The 19163-nt window shown below is 50.9% G+C and overlaps 3 protein-coding genes across 3 annotated transcripts; 2 read left to right on the top strand and 1 right to left on the bottom strand.

Moving 5' to 3' along the window:
- Positions 1 to 1402: 1402 nt before the first annotated feature.
- On the bottom strand, positions 1403 to 4120 carry BKA67DRAFT_518572 (glycosyltransferase family 20-domain-containing protein; the record flags this gene model as incomplete). Its single annotated transcript, XM_046098019.1, has 2 exons — positions 1403 to 1968; positions 2023 to 4120. 2 exons carry the CDS (start codon positions 4118 to 4120, stop codon positions 1403 to 1405), a joined length of 2664 nt encoding a protein of 887 aa, XP_045957522.1.
- Positions 4121 to 14755: 10635 nt separating this feature from the next.
- Positions 14756 to 15298, top strand: BKA67DRAFT_659877 (uncharacterized protein; the record flags this gene model as incomplete). The annotated part of the gene is made up of 2 exons (XM_046107530.1): positions 14756 to 14958; positions 15022 to 15298. 2 exons carry the CDS (start codon positions 14756 to 14758, stop codon positions 15296 to 15298), a joined length of 480 nt encoding a protein of 159 aa, XP_045957521.1.
- Positions 15299 to 16650: 1352 nt separating this feature from the next.
- Positions 16651 to 18339, top strand: BKA67DRAFT_312322 (SGNH hydrolase-type esterase domain-containing protein). The gene is made up of 3 exons (XM_046096156.1): positions 16651 to 16910; positions 16981 to 17071; positions 17135 to 18339. The coding sequence occupies exons 1-3, from the start codon at positions 16720 to 16722 to the stop codon at positions 18170 to 18172; spliced, it is 1320 nt and encodes a 439-aa protein (XP_045957520.1). The 5' UTR covers positions 16651 to 16719; the 3' UTR covers positions 18173 to 18339.
- The last annotated feature ends 824 nt before the right edge of the window (positions 18340 to 19163 follow it).

Raw genomic sequence — 19163 nt, 5'->3', positions numbered from 1 at the left:
AAACTCTAAACGAAGCTTAAGTAAAACCTATAATTCGCAACACTCCGTCAGAGCCACGGTTTGATATTCTATGGTTTGTTACTGGACTAGTCAAGTGGTCCGATTGCCGGTGAAAAGACAAACACTTTGCGGATTTACATGATAGTCTTGGCCCTGAGGTTAGTCGATGGTGTCATGTACTGACAGGAGCGGTCCTGTGATTATAGACGGCCATGCTCATCTCTAGCACAGTGCGCATCTATGGGCTTCTCAGGGTCATCTCTCGCGGTCAGTCAGTATGAGCCTCCTGAACAAATATTCGCTGTCAAAGGGAGACCGACAAGAGAGCTTCACAAGATACCTCCACCGGATGACGGGCCCGATTAGAATCAGTCAAGAACCACTCAAGCTCGCCAAGGGGGGGGGGGGGGTTTCCACAGATTCACAAGATGCCTTTGCCACCTCGATCACAGCTCGTGCTAATGAACCCATTGCACTCCGCCTTTGATGGCTAGGCCCCTCTTCAGTCACAGCCCAGTTCCAGCCATGTCGCTCAGGTGCAGGCAGTGCCGTATGTCACAACACCAGCTACGAACGGCTATCCCTCATCTCGCTCGTGTCCCGGATCATCCGGTCCAGAGAACTCGGCATTGGGCATAGGCACTGACCCGCTGTTAAGGATGGAGCCAACACGCTTCGTTAAAGAACGAACGACGTTAAGGCAGTAACCCATGCCTGAAAAAAAGAATTGAAATGAAATGAAAAAAATGTCAGCTGCGCAATCGAACAGGCCAGAAAGTACCGAATCGCATAGGCCATCGGAACGATTCAAGTCCCATTCCGCCCGACGTGTCAGCATCACTCCTCAGAGTTTCTTTCATCCGCGAGGACGCCAAGAACGAATAGGTCCCTGGCACGCCCTCTGCTTTTATTCACGCACGGCTGCCGACGACAAATCGCACGTGGGGGTCGATGTGGGAGTTCACGGATGTGGTCGAGGTCAAACCAAAGCTGAGCGATAACGGCTGTACTCGATTATTACTGCGAACTTGCATGTGATGCGAACTTGCACGTGAGAGGATTTGTCCTAGCCAAGCCTCCTGACAGTTCAAGTCTGGCGAAATTGGTCAAAATGCAGGCTCGTATAGATGAACTGGGTCAACAGGGACGACCAAGGATCTAATTTCTATTTGATGCTCTGGTACTATTTACAATTCTATGCCTGGAGCTGCTTTCCATGCAACAACACTCCCTTTCACGATGCCATGATGCTATCTATTTTGCTCAATGAGCATCAAACCAGACTATAAACCATCTGAACTCCGCGCTGTTCTTCCATTCATTGCCTTTACGTTGGTGTGTCCTGACTTGTGTGGTTTTCGGATAACCAAGAACAAGATTGTCTATATTGTTCACCAATAAATCATGCATCTGGGACGTGTCCTTCCAAGCCCGCAACTGCAGCAAGGTTGGTGGTGCTCAAGGCGTGATCGCCGATCTCGCCACTCTTGCCTACACCGGCAAGGAGGGCCATACCCTCGATGACATCCTCAGGCTCTAGGACGTGCCACTTGGCCAGAGTAACCTTTGTGCTCGCGCCGACAGTAACGGTGAAGATGGTCTGCTCGCTGAGAGTCGTACCGCTCACAACGTTAAGGGATCGGAACATATCCTCGTCTGTGAAATCGTCGCCCATGCAAAGAGCAAACTCAATGCCGTGCTCAGAAGAGGCCGGCTTGGACGACTCTGCAAGGTGAGAGGTGTCTGTGTTGTAACTGGCGACCAGACGCTTGACGATTTCTCCCTTGTTGATGAATGTAGGGCGCACCTCAATGTTGGCCTTGCCGGGCATGACCTCCACCTCCCACTTTTTAGCCACAGTCGACTCGAGCTCCTTCTGACACTCTCGGGCTGCGTGCAAGCCTTGCTCAGGGTCAGCTTGACGGTAGTGCCAAGTCAGAGCACACCGCTTTCGTTCGATGAAAGAGCCTAGCACATGATTAGTTTCAGGAAATACGTGGATATCCGGCCACAGCTACCTACCTTGCACGCGGTCTGTGAACTTCTGGAAAATTTGTATGACTTCCTCCTGCCAGCCCATATCAAACTTCTCTGCCAGGTTCTCCCAGGTTGTCTCACCAGGGTGTCTCATGAAGCTTCCATGCTCGGCACTGAAGCCCAGCTCAGAAATGTGACCCAAGTGTTGCTGCAAGAACTCCTGGTCACGGCCAGAAATTATCCAAACAGCATTGCGGTGGTCAGACGCCAACGACTTCAGGGTCTGAATGACGCGCTCCGAGGGGATGGCTGCACTGGGTTCCCTAACAATAGGCGTAAGCGTACCGTCATAGTCAAACATGAACAAGCGCTTGTTGGCAGCTCGGTACTGCTGCAACATTGTGGTGCGGTCCAGTAATGGGGTCACGACAGCAGTGTGGTTGCTGTTCAGGATCCCCACAAGTTTGCGAAGGAACTTGGTGCTCCAGCTTTGCACATTGTGGGTAGTGACATGGTGGTACAAGGACGACTGCATGGCCAGGCGCTTCTCGTCAGACATGGTCAGGGCGTGATCGATCTGCTTGGCCACGTCTGAGAGGTCCCAAGGGTTGATATGTATAGCGTCTACAAGACTGCCAGCAGTACCACTGAATTCGGACAGAATCAAGGGCCCATGGTTATCGCGCTGGCAGACGACGTATTCCAGACTGGTCGTGTTCATTCCGTCCCGGACAGAAGTAATAAGACCGATGTCGGCTACCCTCAGAAGTGCGTAGTACTCATCTTGGCTGAGGTACTGGGGGTAGTGCTGAACGGGTGAAAATCCGAGACTGCCATATGTGCCGTTGATCTTCATGACCAACTCATTAACTCTGCCGGCAATCTTGTTTCCAGACTCCTCATCTCCTCCGAGGGTTGTCGGTGACGTGACCTGAATCAGGACCACCTTCTCGGTCCACTCTGGATAAAGCTCCAGGAACCTGTCAAAGGCCATCAACTTTTGCGCCACACCGCGCACGCTATCCAGGCGGTCACGGCCAACAATAATCTTCTTGCCCTCGTACAATTTTCTCAAAGCTTGGTATTTGTCGTCAACAGCATCGGACCATGCCAACTGCTGGCATTTAGCAGCGTCGACCCCAATAGGGAAAACGCCGACCTCGACCCGGTTGCCATAGACATTAACGCCAAGAGAGTCGGAGGGAAACTCGAGGATGCGGGTGCAGCAACTGGAGAAATGGCGCGAGTAGCTGTATGACTGGAAGCCAATCAAGTTGGAGCCCAGAGCACCTTCGAGCACTTCCTTTCTTCGCGGCAAGCAGCGCAAGAACTCGCTGCTGGGGAAAGGGCAGTGTAGGAAGAAGGATATGTACATCTTCGGGGCACGCTGGCGCAGCATGCTAGGGAGTAACATGAGGTAGTAGTCGTGGATGACTACAATGTCGCCGGGCTTGTAGGTCTCGATGATCTTGTTGGCAAAAGCCAAGTTCATACGGTAGTAATCCGCCCACTGAACACGCTCGGCTCTTCCATCACTTGGTTCATGTTGCTTATAATGAAACAAGGTGTAGAGATTCTGGTCGGCGTATTTTCTCCAGCGAGCCTGGTCCTTGAGCCTGATGCCTTCGGCACTCTGCTCGTCCTCGTCAGACAGCCAAATGGGCACAGTCTTGATCATCTTGTGCTGGGATAGCTTCTGTTCGAGCTCGACCTGGTGTTCGCGAGGAATCCATAAGCCGTCCTGCGTTGGTGGCGAGGGCGGCGTAACGCCATCAATGGGCACCGGAGCGGACAAAGCATTGACGCCATGCATGTGGCTGGTGTCGGGATGGGAGTCGGGCGGCGTTGACACATCGCGAGGGGCCTCAATTTCACCAGTCCATGCCACTACGGTGTGGTTCCAGGGTGATTCGTCTGATGAAAGGTGGGAGAAGGAATCAAACAGGGCTGACTGCCCGCGTCTGGTTCCCAAATCCCATTCTCCTCCCTGGCGGTATTTTATCGAGTGTGGCAAGGTGAAGGTGGCGGAGATGATGTTGCCGCTCAGAGCAAGGTCGGGCACAGCGGCCTTGATGTCGCTGATGGATTCCCTTCGACCTTTTGTCGACAGGCTTATACGCCTCAACACCTCCTGATGTGACATGGTGCCTTGCGAGGACGCTGCGAAGTCGGACTCAGACGGCTCCTCCTGAATAGGCGGCGGTATTTCTGGGGCGCCGGCAGCGTTCTGCGGCGCACGATCTGCCTTTCGAGGATCTCGCGAGAAGTAGCTCTGACCTTCTCTTGTGCCGGATGGGTTCTCGTCGTTTGGTGTCGAGTGGTATGTTTCCAGGTTTATGCCAGGGGTCACAGGAATCTGAGTAACCGACTTTCGTTCGTGGGCGGGCAGGTCCTCTTCGTCGTATTTGTCAGTCGCTGGGGATCTGGAAGTGCTTTGAGCTTCGTGGATGACGACGTGGGATCTTCCCCCTTTCTCTGGTTTCTGGTCGGCCATGATTGTTTAGCTCTCTTGCGCGTGATACTGGAACAATAAAGCCAGATCGAAGTTTGTGACGGGTAAACGGGGTTTGAAATTGGAGTTGACGCGCCGAGCAGGAGCGGGGAAGAAAGAGACGAGTTTCCTGCCACAAGTAGGAAAGGAACAAACGAATCAGGTCGCAGCCCTGGACAGGCAGCAACGGGAATGGGGAACAGGAACAGGAATAGAAACAGGAACAGGAACGAGCTTTGTGGTCGAGTAGGCGGTACGGGATCACAAGGTACGGGATCACAAGCCGTGTGACAGTCTAGCGGGACGAAGGGGTGGGATGAAAGAGACAAGGGACGCAGGAGTCAAGAGTCGGAACCAAGGCGGTGCGATCCTATGAGGTTAACATAAAATAACATGTGCGCGCAGTGGCTTCACAACAGACTCCAGGTTTCGCAAAGCTCCACTTGATTATAGCCAGCCAGCCATACAAACAGTGGCGACCGTCTTCTCAAGTCTTCGGTTCTATTTTTCGCTGTCGCAATTTCGACGTAACCGGCGACAACCAAATGCGAGCTACAGCTCAGAGGTGGGCAAGGTGGGGGCGTCACTAACGCGACTCGGGCTGGGTGTTACTGAGCGCATGTCGGAAGGGGGGAGGAGAGACCATGGCTGGAGGTTTTGCTCCTGGGATCGAATCAAACGGTGAGGATCAAGAGTGTGGGCATGGAACTGCAGGACCACCTTGGAAGTGCTGGTTAGGATAGATAAATGGCTTGCAGCCCCCCGAAGCACCTGTGTGGCTCGAAGGGTAAAGACTGTTTGCCATCACTCGGGTTGTCTTGTGTTTTGCCCTTTTCTCTTGCCCGGCCGATGCTCATCCCGACCGAAACGAAAAGGAATCTTTCCACAGTGCTGGATAAAACGGCACGCCCAGGTAACCCGTCACGCGGTAACACATAATCGATGAATCGCAAGCTGAGCGCAACGGAGCGCGAACGCGAACGTACCTGAGAGAAACGAGAAAGTGACGTAACCGAGTGAGGGGTCCGATGTAATCTCACCGTGACGTCGCGGTGAGGGTTGGGTGGTTCAAGCTTGCGAGCGCCTCGTTGGGGTTGGGTTGGGGTCGTGGTTGGTATTGAGATACTGCAGCAACAACATCCGAAGATATTGTTCAGCGAAGAATTGAGCAGACAGGAATAGCGATTGGCACAATGGCTAAGAAGGAAATGGATGGCATAAGTGCTTCGAGAACAACAACCTAATTACTCGGTTGTTAGCACACACATCCGGCCTTGTCCGTTCTTTACTCGTCTCATCAATTTAGAGTTCAAGCGAACTACCTAGCCGAATAAAAACATGCCAGCAATTGGGTTCAGCACTCAGCACGCAGCGCTCAGCACAGCGCAGCACAGCACAGATCCCAGCTACTGTTCCTGATGATCTAGACCGCCGGCGCTAGCATTGCTTGACATGAACAAGTGCTCCATTCTTCTGGGTGGTGCTCGTGTGGGAAACCTGTGGGGAGCTCACCGCCAACAACGGCCCGTCTCCTGCTCGTGGAATCCCATCAACCTTGGAAAATGCCACCCTCTCCTGCTCTCCTCGCTTTCTTGGCACGCTTCTCCATCTGGAGACTTCTCGGACCCTCTACCATGTGGGCTTCTGTGACGCAAAACATGGAGTCAGGTCCGCAACAAGACCATTTGCGCCATTTCTTTACAGCACGATTCAAAATCATCCAGAGTCGCATGTATGTGCTCTACAGTCTCCTTAAACCCCATAAGGCCGAGATCAACCGACAGTCGCACGCCTCTGCTGCAGTGCAACGCCAAAGCAACAGGGATTTTCACATGGATTTTGACTGACGAGCTGTTCCTGTACATACAGCAGCTACACGACGCATGGCGGGGCAGCTGATGGCGGGGTATTTTTCACCAATGCCATCAGCGGGATGACGCATGCGCTCTGTAACTCGACAGCTCTGGCGGGACGGTTGCCGTGTTTCCAAACTGCTTTCTCGCATGTTGATTTTGCTCCAGTCGCACGCACACGAAATAGCCATTGAGGCTCAATTGATCTGATTTGGCACTTGTCTTGTCTTGTCCTGACTCCACGTGGTTGGAGAGTCAGCGGATACGCTGAAAAAGCTTCGAGTATAGTACTCCGTACCGCCCACCGCCAGGTAGGTTTTTACCAAGCAAAGGCTTCTGTGGGTCGCCAACCCAATTCTTGTCATCTCAATCAAGCGAGCTTTGACTGGCTTGGCAAACTATGAGCTCTAGATTCTGTTCTAGAATTGCCTGGCTGCACTACCATGGAAAGCCCCTTAGTATGCCTGTCAGCTGCTGTGCTGTGCAGACATGATTGGATCCTGGAATCAATGCGAACAAATCGTTGCTACTCTCTGCCGTGTCAAGCTCGTGAGCGCGCGGCATCTTTCTGAACGTCGCAGAATTCGCCGTTGCAAATTGTCTGTCTCGTCATGTTTCGGTTGCGTCCTGAGATCATGAGTTCCGGCGGTGGACTGTTCGTCCAAAAATGTGGTTCCAAACACTTTGTACCAGAGCGTGCGCGCACTGTTTCTGCTCGCGATCAACTCGCATGTTGACATCTTGCTGCAGTACAAAGACGGTTAACACTGCATTCTTAGGTTCATATGTCAGAGGATGATATCACTTCACAAGCTGAGGTGCGTGGATAGGTTTGCACGATTGATTGCCCGGATCAATCTCCGGAACACGATGAGGTGCGCAAAAAGTAGCAAGACAAGGCACGCTGATCTGGGTCGATCATTCAATACGGTGGACGACAGGTTGAACGGAGACACCTCTTGGGGCCGGTTACTTGCTTGTTTTGGTCGAGGCTGGACAGCTTTGCGGAATCGCCTTGAGGAACAAGTACTCTGAACCTGGGTGTAACATGCTGGGATAGAGAACGGCGTCATTCACGAGTTCGTCGCTTTGACTACCTACATTGGTAGCAATGTGGTTTGGTTCAATGCTACATGGTGTTCACTCGCTGCTTGTGAGACCCGTGTCAGTCCTGTCCTATGCATGTGCCCTGAGGATGGTGCGATCTGTCAGGGATTCCCGCATGCATTCAAGTGCGGACAGCATGCGAACTACAAGCTGGACTCACGATAACATTCCGCATGGTCCGGCTCTCGCCATCCTGCTGCAAACGGTACAGAGAAGCAACGGCTAGGCTTCCATGAACTTACACGCTGTACGTGGCCGGGCCAGGTGTGGAGCCGATTGTGTAGCTGTCTCTACTAGTAGAATTACAGATGAATATAAAGATTCTGTTGAAACAAATTCCCTTTGCCATATGCATCCCTGCAAGTTGCAACACCCAGGTCCTTGAGCCAATCATGAGGGTTCGTTATCCTGCACCGCTGCCTTGGTGTTTTGACTTCAATAAAAAAGCAAGCAGGTGCGCTCACTTTGAGGCTCTTTCATCCGAAATGAGGCACAGTGGCCAATCTACCCAGGTACACATGCACGCATGCACGACTGAAGGATTGTGGCGCTCGACAATGGTCAGTCGTGTGCCGACATGACATGCATATCCCCTGAAGAGCTTGTCTGGGTTGATCCATCGTGGGAATGTCAAACAACGGCAGCCTTTCTTATTCCAATCTTTGCATTTCTCTACCCGTTCTGCAGCTGACGGACTCGCATAGATCTGTATTGAGTGGTTGGCTGATGCACGTGGAAGGACTCGGAGTCCGCATAGTGACTCTCAGCCATGACGGTGTAGAAGCCTTTGGAACAGGTCTGCATAAAGTCACTTAAGTCGTGTCTCCCAAGTTGCCTACTAGTGGATCTTCATTGCTGTAGGTGATAGGCCTTATGCGCGGCGACTCCGTTACATTGTGCATTGTTTTAATCGGTTTGTCCGAGTCCTATGGCCCAATGTTAAGATGTAGCATTTGAAGAGGAATAGCTCCCTCCGTCCGTTGCCCAGGCTGTATGGTTGACTGCGTACACGTCAGTGGTAGAGATTGCAATGCAGAAGGCTAATGCAGGTCGCGAATGTGGTCGCTCCACTGAATCAATCAAACAGGCTCTGTCATCTCTCCTGCTTGATGGAAATTGTACGCCGCCGATCGATTAACAGATGCCCGGATTGCGATCCGTATGGACAAGATTTCTACCATTACCCATCATCGATGTGGTGCCGCCGCCGTGAACAAAGGGTTTGGTTTAAGTCGGCATGGAAACATACCAGAACTTGATACTACACTCTTTGAAGCTTGGCATGCATGATGAAATGAGTTAACCCATATAATCTCGGTTCCGATTCGCCACCTTAAAATAAGGCAGAATGTTTCTCTCATCTTCAGCACGTTTCAGGCCTGATCACCGGGCAAGAAACCGAGGTGACTGTCGTCGTTCTAGATTGCCGTTTTGGGAATTTCCAAGGGCAAAAAAGTATTCTGATTTCAAGACCGAAGCTAAGTCTGCATTCCATGGCTGTCAAAAATGGAGGCTGACTACCCTTGCCAATAAAAACCATACAGATACGAACCTCGACGAACCATGGGGTAAATCAAACGGCGAAGCTTGAAACAAACTATTATTTTCTAATAGTTCATGAACTGCACAATGGAATAGACAGAAGATCATGTCAGATTGTGGCAACATGATCCACAAGACCCAGGCAGACTGCACACTGTTAGTTCCAAATGGTAAGGCTGGGCTTGTCGTGGCTACCTAATAATGGCCAACGATGCGGTCGCACACAATGAGACCAGCCGCTCACAAACCAGTGGCTTGCACCTTCACAGATCCCAGGTTGCTACAATCAACGAATGTGTCTCGTATCCTCCACTGTGTACCGCCGTTGATTCCGCTTTGTGCGCTGCTGGAAATTATTTCTTTCTCACTGCTAGCCCTACCGGTATACACAAAAAGCGGACCGAGCCTGGCAAGCATGATGACGGATAGCATGACTCGTGAGTAAGGCTGTGGTCAACGGCTCAGGGAACATACTCAGCAGTCCCCGGAACCACCCCCAGGATCATAGCAGGATACATCGTCGCTAGTTTGGGGCAGGTCGCTAGGGAGTTTCAAAAGATTTTCCACAATTCTTCGGATTCGTACCCCATTGGCAACCAGGCATTTCTTACATTTCCTTTCCTCACAGTGCAGGGGTCCAGTACTCCGGGAACCAGGAACCAGTACCTGTCCCTCAGGTAAATGGTCTATACCTCCCCTAGACCTTAAGTGTGGATGTGGCCCTTTACGTATTCAATCAAGCTGATACTTCGCGGATACATGGCCGCAGATACGGCATGGACTGGGCATTCTGTCTGCAGAGCAGACCATTTTTCATTACCCAAACCCTGGCAATTCGAATCAAGGCCCTAGTCTATCTACAGGACAATGATTCCGCACTCAAGTATGCTACCCCACAATCGTCGGTACTGACATGAAGTGGAGTGACTTCCTCCAAGGTTATGTTATCTCCCACTGCGCAGCTAGTGACCGGCAAATTCAACCGCAAGGAAATGAAAACGCCATTCAGTTCTATCCTAATTTTGACCATGTTCCTGGGGCACAGCACTTGTATCATTGCAGACACGAGACCGCCCGCTGGCTCGTGCTGATGAACAATCACGACTCTGGACACACCGCCCTTGATGCCCATGCTGTGACTTTCGTGGATCCTTCGCTTGGTGATTGATCAAGCTACCTATTGTCATGTATATACTATGGCGTCCATTTTTAAGGGTCAATGCGCCCATGAGACTCACTCCGTAGAATTATATATCTGCGTCGCTGGTCCGCTCATGATTACAGATGAAAACCTTATCATCCCATATCACTCCTCCATGACTTAGGGCGTCTCTACCCCTTCACGATTTCCTCAGCAGTCTGACCTCGCACGGTCGGCGACTATTCACTTCACCCACTCATCATTGTCTTGAGCAAGCTACGCAAATATCTGTCTCCTAGTCAAAATCCCTGCCGCTAGAAAAAATGGGCAAAGCAAGATCGCTTGATGTCTGTCACGACAAGTGCACCGAGACGTGCAAAGCGTAAGTCATCTTACTCTTACCTTGTCACTCAGACTGACTGACCTAAATTACAGTCACCGACCTAAGTCCAGCAAGATTGAGTTATTGACCCTCTGCGATGGAAACCTCCAACGATCCGATGACCATGTTGGTACCAATGACTTGATTGAGCGCCTTTGGAATACAGGTCCTTCTTCGAGTCCGATCCCGCGCAAAATCCGCGTCCGACATTGCATCGAATTAGTCGACTCAGTCTTCCCCAAGATTAGTGACAGCACTACCTAGCCCCTCACCATATCTGCAGCAAGATACAAGGATGTTGTCGCAGGACCGTATCTGCTTGCATATCGCTTTGTCATCATTCGACAAACGACACGGCATATGAATATTTCATGCAGCACGTACTGCAGTTGAGTTCAATAGTCAGGGGCTTTCATGCTGAGCCTGTAACAACAATGTAGTATTATGGTGTGTATGACTAGATTGTACGATAGACATAACACATGGACAGGCAAGGGCGGGATATCTACGGTTCAAATCATGTAGTTTACTTTGTAATGTTTGTATGAATTAACGATTCTATTCTCTACCACGCTTATACGTGTTCTCAGTTGCTTTACATCTTTCGTCGGTCACATGAACCTGCCATAACCCGACCACACCGTTGGGTGCTTTCACTAGGAGTTCCAGATGCTAACCCGCCTAAAGGACCTCTCTCGATTGCCGACGAACCGATGAACCTGGATTCTAGAACATTATTGCTAGTCCGACCCGTCAGCACAGCTGCAAGAGTACACCGCCGATTCACCCCCATGCTCAGTACCGTAGCAGCCAGTGGCGTTACCTTATTTGCCCACGTCTGAATACCGTCAGCACCGAATCTTGTCGATGCTTGACATCCCTGCTCCACCACGTGCTATATGAACGTGAGAACCATGATCAGCAATAATGTGGTCTTCCGGCATAGCTGGGCGTTGAAGCTCGTGCGGCTGACTGTGGGATTCTATTCAAGGAGCAGGGGTGGTGAATGGACCTCTGAACTATATCATCACAGGAATTCTGCAGTTCGGTGGGTAAACTATGGAGCTACGGTATCCACCGACAAGGAAGCAAATAGACAAACAAGAAGTAATTTGCTATCGCAGCGTCGCATTTCGTTTCACGGGGGGCCGTTGAATATCCAAGTACCGCCTGATAAAGGAGCCCGGCCGCAGGGCCGTGCAATTTTGACATCGGACGTGATTAGTCGAACCAAAACAGCAGGGACTAGTGCAGAGAAGCAAAGTTGGATGCATAGGCCTCGCAAATTGGCTAGCAACTCCGTAGACGAATCACGCTCCTCAGACGTTACCTCGAACTATGAATTTCGTTCAGGGGTCCGCCACGTGGCAGCCATGTGCAGATCTGTGCTGTGTTGGGGATGCTAGGCCTATATCAGACATGGCTTGCCTCAGGGCGTATGGTGGTGCCGCCTTATGAGAGGATCACCCAGCCAAGCCGAGCCTGGCTTGGGGAAAGAATCTGGCAGATCTCCATGCTGTGCTGCTGGGTGGTCAATCCCCTCGAGCTTTTCGTTATCAGAAGTCCGCCTTACCACACACCGTCATCGTTCCATGGATCTTCACTCTGCCCGTTTACCCCGCCTCTCTACACCACAACGTGAATAGTTCCCAGGCGCTTTCAGCTACTCTTGCACACCGCTAAAAAGATCTTAGGCGACTAGAGATCGAACTGCAGACTTCGGAACATTTCGATCATCTGGTGCCTCGTTAATTACTAGTTTAGCCCTAGACTAGCAAACATGACATAGCCTATCCTGCTTACTCTGGAAGGTGCCTTTTGCTTTTCGGATGTGGTCATCTATTCCAGCCTGGTACTTATCCTAAAGGCCACCCCACTCCGTTTCATGAGCTTGGAAACGGCAATCTTAGCCTTTTCCACAGCTTGTCATCGGAATCTGCGTTTCGGTGCTTGTCGAGCGCCAGATCTCTAAATCGCATCTACCACACTACGCTTAAAGCGGCTCAGAACGTTGTGAAATGCAAGTGCATCCACAAGCATCATGATTGACTTGTCCTGTTGGCTCGTCCGTGAGATGTTATTGAAACTGAGGCTATCGTAAGGAATATAGGCTCTTCATGGTAGATGGGATCTAGTGTTCCAAACTAACGAGTCTTGTAAAGTTAAGCAAGCAGATGTATCATATGACGAGCTCGTAGTTTTTCACTACTTGAAGTAAGACAATCTACCATCAAGCGGAGCAGTTCCCAAACCCAGAACACAGCGTCTTGGCTGTCATTGATGATAGCCAAGTCACTCAAGAATCGCCAACCATCATCTATCCTTCTACATGAGAGACAAATCAAGCGGAGATGTCCTGTAATATTCGCTAAGGCATAATGTACCGTTTCTTGGATCTCGAGTCGTTCAGACACCGTCTCCAATTTCTAATGAAAATAGCGGTGTAGTTCCAATCGAGAAGTCAGCCTTGTAATAACGAGCGAATAGAAGTCCGAGAACGAGCAAGTCGAGATCAGATAAGGCATACGCCAGAAGGCGTAGTCGCTTCACCGCATCGTCGGCTGTGCAGAAATGATTCTACAACAAGTGATGCGGTCTCAGCTACACTCAAAGAAGAACAACTCCTCCTGGCATGTGCCCGAAGCGAGGTGCCTGATCTTGTCGTTGATGTCTCTTTGGCCTGTTCGATACTTCACTCTCATGCCGATCGACGTCTGGGATCTAAGGCACAACATCGATCAGAAATCACGCAATACAAAGCCTCAGATCTCAACAATGGACCATAGGCTAGGACGCCTTATCGCATTATAGTAAGTCGTTGTTCGAGAACATGCGAGTCGTGGTTGGCTGGTGGTACCAATCCAACCCTGGTGATGGACCAATTGACCAATGTGAATGCTGTCGACAAGTTACCAGCCGAGATGTATTGCATAAATACCCACCTCACCCGACAATACTCTGTACATCTCCACGGTTTGGGCTGCAACGTACTCATTACTGTGACAGAAGACTTGGTATATGAAGAGCACCAGCCAATGTCGTACGTTTCTATCATGATAAAGCACGAACGAGGATTATAATCCTGTCGGACGCGGGCCCCAGCAGCTCTTATGTAAAAATGAAGCATGGTAATCTTCACCTTACGTTGGGGATCGTAATTGGAGCGCATGTCTTTTACCGAGCATCTTCGCAGGGGTTCTTTCTGGAGCTTCCCGCATGATCCGAACCGCCCGTCTGGGTCCTTGTCCGGGTGCAATGCCAGAGCACTAGCTCTAGAAACTCGACAGTAACCGTGCATATGCATACGTAACCTGCGAGAAGAGGGTATATCCTCCGAACACCTCAAGTTCGAGGCCTAGGCTTTTCTAATTCCAGGCTTTCATTCATCGAATCAAAGAGTGCGCCAAGTGCTGCAATCATGGACGCCACAGACTGCAAACACTTCGTCCTTCAACTTCCAGACCTGCTTCACATCTCAATGTCGGTGAGCCGGATTTGTCCCCGTCTCTCCCTGGGCTTTCCTGTCATTCTCTAAATGAAGGCTGTGCGCTTGAGCCTGTTGATCAGGGATCCCCTTCGCGAAGTGTTAGCGGCAATGCGGAACCGTGGTCCACTGTAAAAGATTGATGAAAAAACACTAAAATGTTAATGAAATTTACTAACAATGAGTTTAAGCATATTGATTATCTAATCTCTCAATGCAAATCGCCATCTCCGGTGGCCGCCAAGACGTCAGTTGTGGTGCCGGGACCCTCTAAAGCCAAGCTATAGATATTGCCGCCGCAAGGTTACCTCGGATGGACCAGAAATAAACTGATAACCTGTTGTTCGAGCAATCGCGATACTGGCTGTCGCTCGTTATGTTGCATTTTTCACCGGCTCTGACTAGCTTGCATCGGGGACGCAATCATATGCATACCGAACCGAGTCTCCCAACAGGGCAGTTCAGCGGACACCATGCATAAGCTTGCTTGCTTGCTGACGGGTGCGCCCGATCCCAGTTCCTGGCTCCCAAACCCACGATATGAACAGGAAAAGTCTTTAGCGACACATGCGGGAAAGAGGACCGCGACCCCCACCGGTTAATCTCCCTGTTATAAGTCGTTCGAGATGATACCACTGCACGCCTATATGTAGGCCTCTTCGCGCTCTCGGTCAAAGGAGAAGAAGCATCACTTACTCAGTCATTACTCACTGACCTGCAAAGCCAACAAACCTCCCTCAAACGACACCTCCCTCCCAATTCTCGGCACCCGTTCAAGATGCGATTCTCCTTGACCAACGTCGTGGCAGCTGCCCTCACCCTCAGTAGCACTGCGCTTGCTACCATCACTGGACCTTTCTTCATCACTATCGTCCCAGAGGACGGATCTACCTCTTACCCGGCTACTATCGCAACCGTCTCTCGTGGTGCTCAGATCCTCTCTTCGGCCCTTACGTACGGGCAGGAGTTTACCTTCAACACGTAAGCGGCCCAATCCCCCTTAGTCGATGCGACCGGCCTGAAAATTAACTCTTCGCGACACAGAACCGCAAACCGCCTTGTGAAGGCTGATGAGACCAACCTCAGCCTCGGAAGCGGTGCCCTCACCACTGACTCTCCTTTCCTCTTTGCCCAGACTTCCGGCACTCCCCTTGCCCAATTCAACGTCAGCGGCAAGACCTACATCGTCAAGTCCGGCACAACCGACATCTACCAGTGGTGGAGCACGCCTACCACCACTGGCCTCGCCGTCCAGGTCAACTATGAGGGTCCCGGCGCCGCTGCTGCCAACGCTGCTCTCCGAATCGACCTGACAGTCTAAGAGGCGGTCCAAGGAAGAAGGAGAGCCGGCCGGTTGTGCGTAAAGAGAAGGTGATGCTCCTGGAATAACAAAAGGGGTATGAGGTGGAAGACGCGCCGCCACGATGAACGGCCTAATGCGGATGTTTTATGACTTGCAAATGACGCTATACGACTTTATGGTAGACTATTCGGTTCACTGAGGGGATTGTTAGTATAATCAGATAATAGATTCAACTAGAACATCTTACCTGTATCAATGAGAATTGATTATATCAATTGCATTTCTCGCCTGCTGTTCAATATGTAAGTAAGTTCAATGGTGCGAGTGTTCTGAGACCAGCAAGGAGGCAGCCGATATTTAGCATGGAGAGAGAATGCCGCTCCCGCCCTTGCCCACGCTGTACATTCGTCGAGTGGTCGCGGCCCACCCTATCTTCAACAGACCCAACTAACCTTCGACGTAGTCACCGTAAATTCAGGCTGAACGCTTTGCACGATACGAGGTAGGAGTCACTGCGGACACTCCAAACTGAAAATAGGCTGGGCCTTTTGCTTAACTAAGATGCCAAGTGAGCCAAGAGTATTGAAAGTCAATCGAGTTCAATTGAACTCCACGTGGGCTGTTGGCTCAAAGCGACCAATCATTGCTATAGCCCTAGAAGAGGCTATGCAGTATGCACCATATGAGCGTTCTGGCCAATGAGCCCCGACCAGTCATCCACGAGGGTTTTATCAACGTAAGCCAGATTGATTCACATACATACACCAAGACTGTAACTCAGGAGAAAATCTGCGAAACCCCCCGTGTTTATCGGAATGGTCTATTCTCTTCCCGAGCGGAGTAACCCCCGACGAGCGAAAGGGCTGAAAGTCCCTGACAGGTGACAGGGTGACAAGGTAACAGGCGGTTGACCTGAATTGAAGGGGCTAGACCATCGCCAAACTGTCCTTAAGAAGATCGCCAAGATCAGCACTCAGACGCTAAAATTAAACCCTCGACGACATCATTGGATGGCTAGCGGCCTACGCCTTACAGCTCGGTCGCGAGCATTAATTGGGCAGTTCGTCCCACTAATTTGACGTTAGGCATAGGCATTGCATCCAATCCTACATCGCAATTTCAGGGTCCTGCAGGCTGCGCGGCCTGTGCCCCAGGAACACGACAGGTAGGGAGGTCTGTTTCTTCAATATCTTCATGCTCTCCTGCGGCGCGGTAGCTGCCAGGTGATCATCGTAAGCGGATGCCGAGTTCGTCTACGCCGCGAGCAATCACCGAAGGAAGGGCTGGCAGGATTTCGTGTCATGCCATGTTGGCAACACATAAATACTGCGCCTGGCCGACCTGGCCGTGGTTGCAGGATGAACCTTTGCTTGGCGCTGCATTTCGAGGTTTCTTCATACTGTGGTTCTTAAAATCCGAATGAACGGAAAACCCGCATCATGACCGGTTCCACTCTTCTGCAATACGGGCTCCGGACAATTGTGCTCTTGTCATCGATTTTAACAGTGGTGCATGGCCACAAAGACGTGGAGACTACAGTCGTGCAACGAGATGCGCCAAACTTCGTTGCTAGGATCTTGCCTTTAGGAGCTTCCATAGTATGGGGTTACAATACTCCAGAAGGCAACGGGTAAGGGTTTCTCCCCCCTCCTCACAACTATACCGCGCAATTCCGGAGCAAAGCTGAATTTGGAGTCCAGTTTTCGTTTATTCCTACGAGATGAACTGACAAGTAATGGCTGGAACGTCAATATGGTTGGCTCGAAACAACACGGCACCATGGTGGACAACGTAAGCAACATGCCACAGCCATTGACCCGACACGAGCTCTGCATATCCTGACACTATGTATAGGACGTCGAAGCCCATTCAGGCGACACGATTGACCAAATCCACACAGCATCACTAAAATCCGTTGTATACCAACCCAATGTAATAGTAATAAACGCCGGCAACAATGATTGCCACCTACACATCGACATCAAAAACGCTGGTGCACGGTTAAATTCCATGCTCGATGAACTCTTTGAGCGGATACCCGACGTCACAATCGTCTTGTCTACACTCATCTTTTCTACAAACAAAGACGTAGAAGAGGATCGGGGGACATTGAACGACCAAATCCGTGGCCTAATCATCGCCCGCCGTGAGAAGAAAGAGAAGATTGTACTGGCAGAGATGACCGGAGCAGGGGACGCGTTTGTAGAGACGGTGGATCTGACGAGTGATGGAGTACACCCCAACGATGGAGGAGCCAAGAAGATGGGCCATGTTTTCTACCAAGCCATCTTGCAGGCTTATGCAGAAGGGCTGATCACGAAGCCGAATTCATCCGATGCTGTGCCTGACGAGGTTCAGGTTGCGAAGGTATCGAGTACTACGATCGTAGTGGCACCAACGACGACGAGCTCGGTCATTATTGTTCCGACCACTACCTCGTCAACAAGCACAACATCAACTACGCCAACTCCGACGCCAACTCCGACAAGCACTGCCTCGTCAACGACGACCACGGTACCGAAGCCGTCAACTACGACAGCCACAGCAGCTGCGTCAGGGAACCTTGGGGCGGCCCAGGTGCACACAAAAGTATTGAGCACGTTCACCACTACTAGTAGTGGCATCAGCAGCACTACGACTAGAAGCACGTCTGCCACCACCTATTCGACCAGCAGGGGGTCAACAGTGACCAGCAGCAGCAGTAGGCCGACATCGACACCGACAAGAGTGTCAACCACAATTACATCAAGCACCGTCCGCAGCAGTCCAACTAGCAGTGCTGTGCCCAACAACGCGGCGACAACCTCCAAGCATATGGCCGGAGGAGGCGGCGGGGCACGCTGGGTCCTGGCCTCTGCGGGCCTCGCGTTGAGCTTCACCTGGCTGCTGTAATGGCACCGACCACGATTTAACACCGGAGCTGGACAGCCAATACGCTACCAATTCTCTCGCTTGACGACGAGAACATGCATAGGCGAGCATGTGGGATATTGCATTGGAGTTTATTGATACCCCCCTAAGTAGAAGTTGAAGTACGAGTTTTTAGTTTTCAGCTGTCGTCATTTGAAAGAAGTAAAAGTAGCGACAAGGTCTCTGTCGGCGAACCAGCAGAGGGACCATTACAGAATTGTCTTGAACCGCTATCCTGTTGTCCGCCAGCCTCCGGAGTACTATCCTCCAAAGCGTCTGCCATCTATCAACCCCTATCCAAACCGTTCTAGTCATTGGTGCTGCCAGCGCCTTCGCATTCCTCGGTAATGTGGTCCATTGTCGTCCGAAACCTATTTATCTACAGCGCGTCAGAGATTCTGCGCAGCACTTCTGCATTATGCTGCGAGAATCATATAGCCAGCATATTTGTAGTAGACAAATGGATACCAGATTGGCTAGAGTTTACCGATATTGCGAAACGAGCCTTCCTGAGAAAATATCCGTTTCGAAGTGTACGACCTTGACAGCCATGTATCTGCGCCATATGTATTCATGTTCAAGTCTGATATCAAGATGCATGGGAGACATCTAGGTTTCGAGGAGGCTGGCAAGCTGCGAGTATGTTTCGAGACCTGCAACTGGGAGTTTACGAGAATCCAGGATGCAGTGAAGAATACGTAGCGCGGAATGGTACACGAAAGAAAGGATTCCAAAGGGTTTTCGCGTGTCTCAGAAGGGTACCTCTGGATTGAATACGGACTAATGACCTAAAATGGGGATACCTCTAAATAAACCTTTCTTCCAGAATTTTGACCTCAACGATAGCAGCTGTGAGATTGAGCATTCCATTCCTATAACAGCAAAATTGACCTATCATGTTCGCACATGCACTTATTGCGTCATGTATGGTGATTTGTACAGCTTCTAATATGACCCGGAGAGCCCCCTTTCC

The sequence above is a fragment of the Truncatella angustata genome (genome assembly GCF_020726525.1).
Source record: "Truncatella angustata strain MPI-SDFR-AT-0073 chromosome Unknown BKA67scaffold_5, whole genome shotgun sequence".
NCBI lineage: Eukaryota > Fungi > Ascomycota > Sordariomycetes > Amphisphaeriales > Sporocadaceae > Truncatella > Truncatella angustata.
Note: the sequence above shows the minus strand (reverse complement) of the source record. Positions and strands in the feature narration are given on the sequence as shown.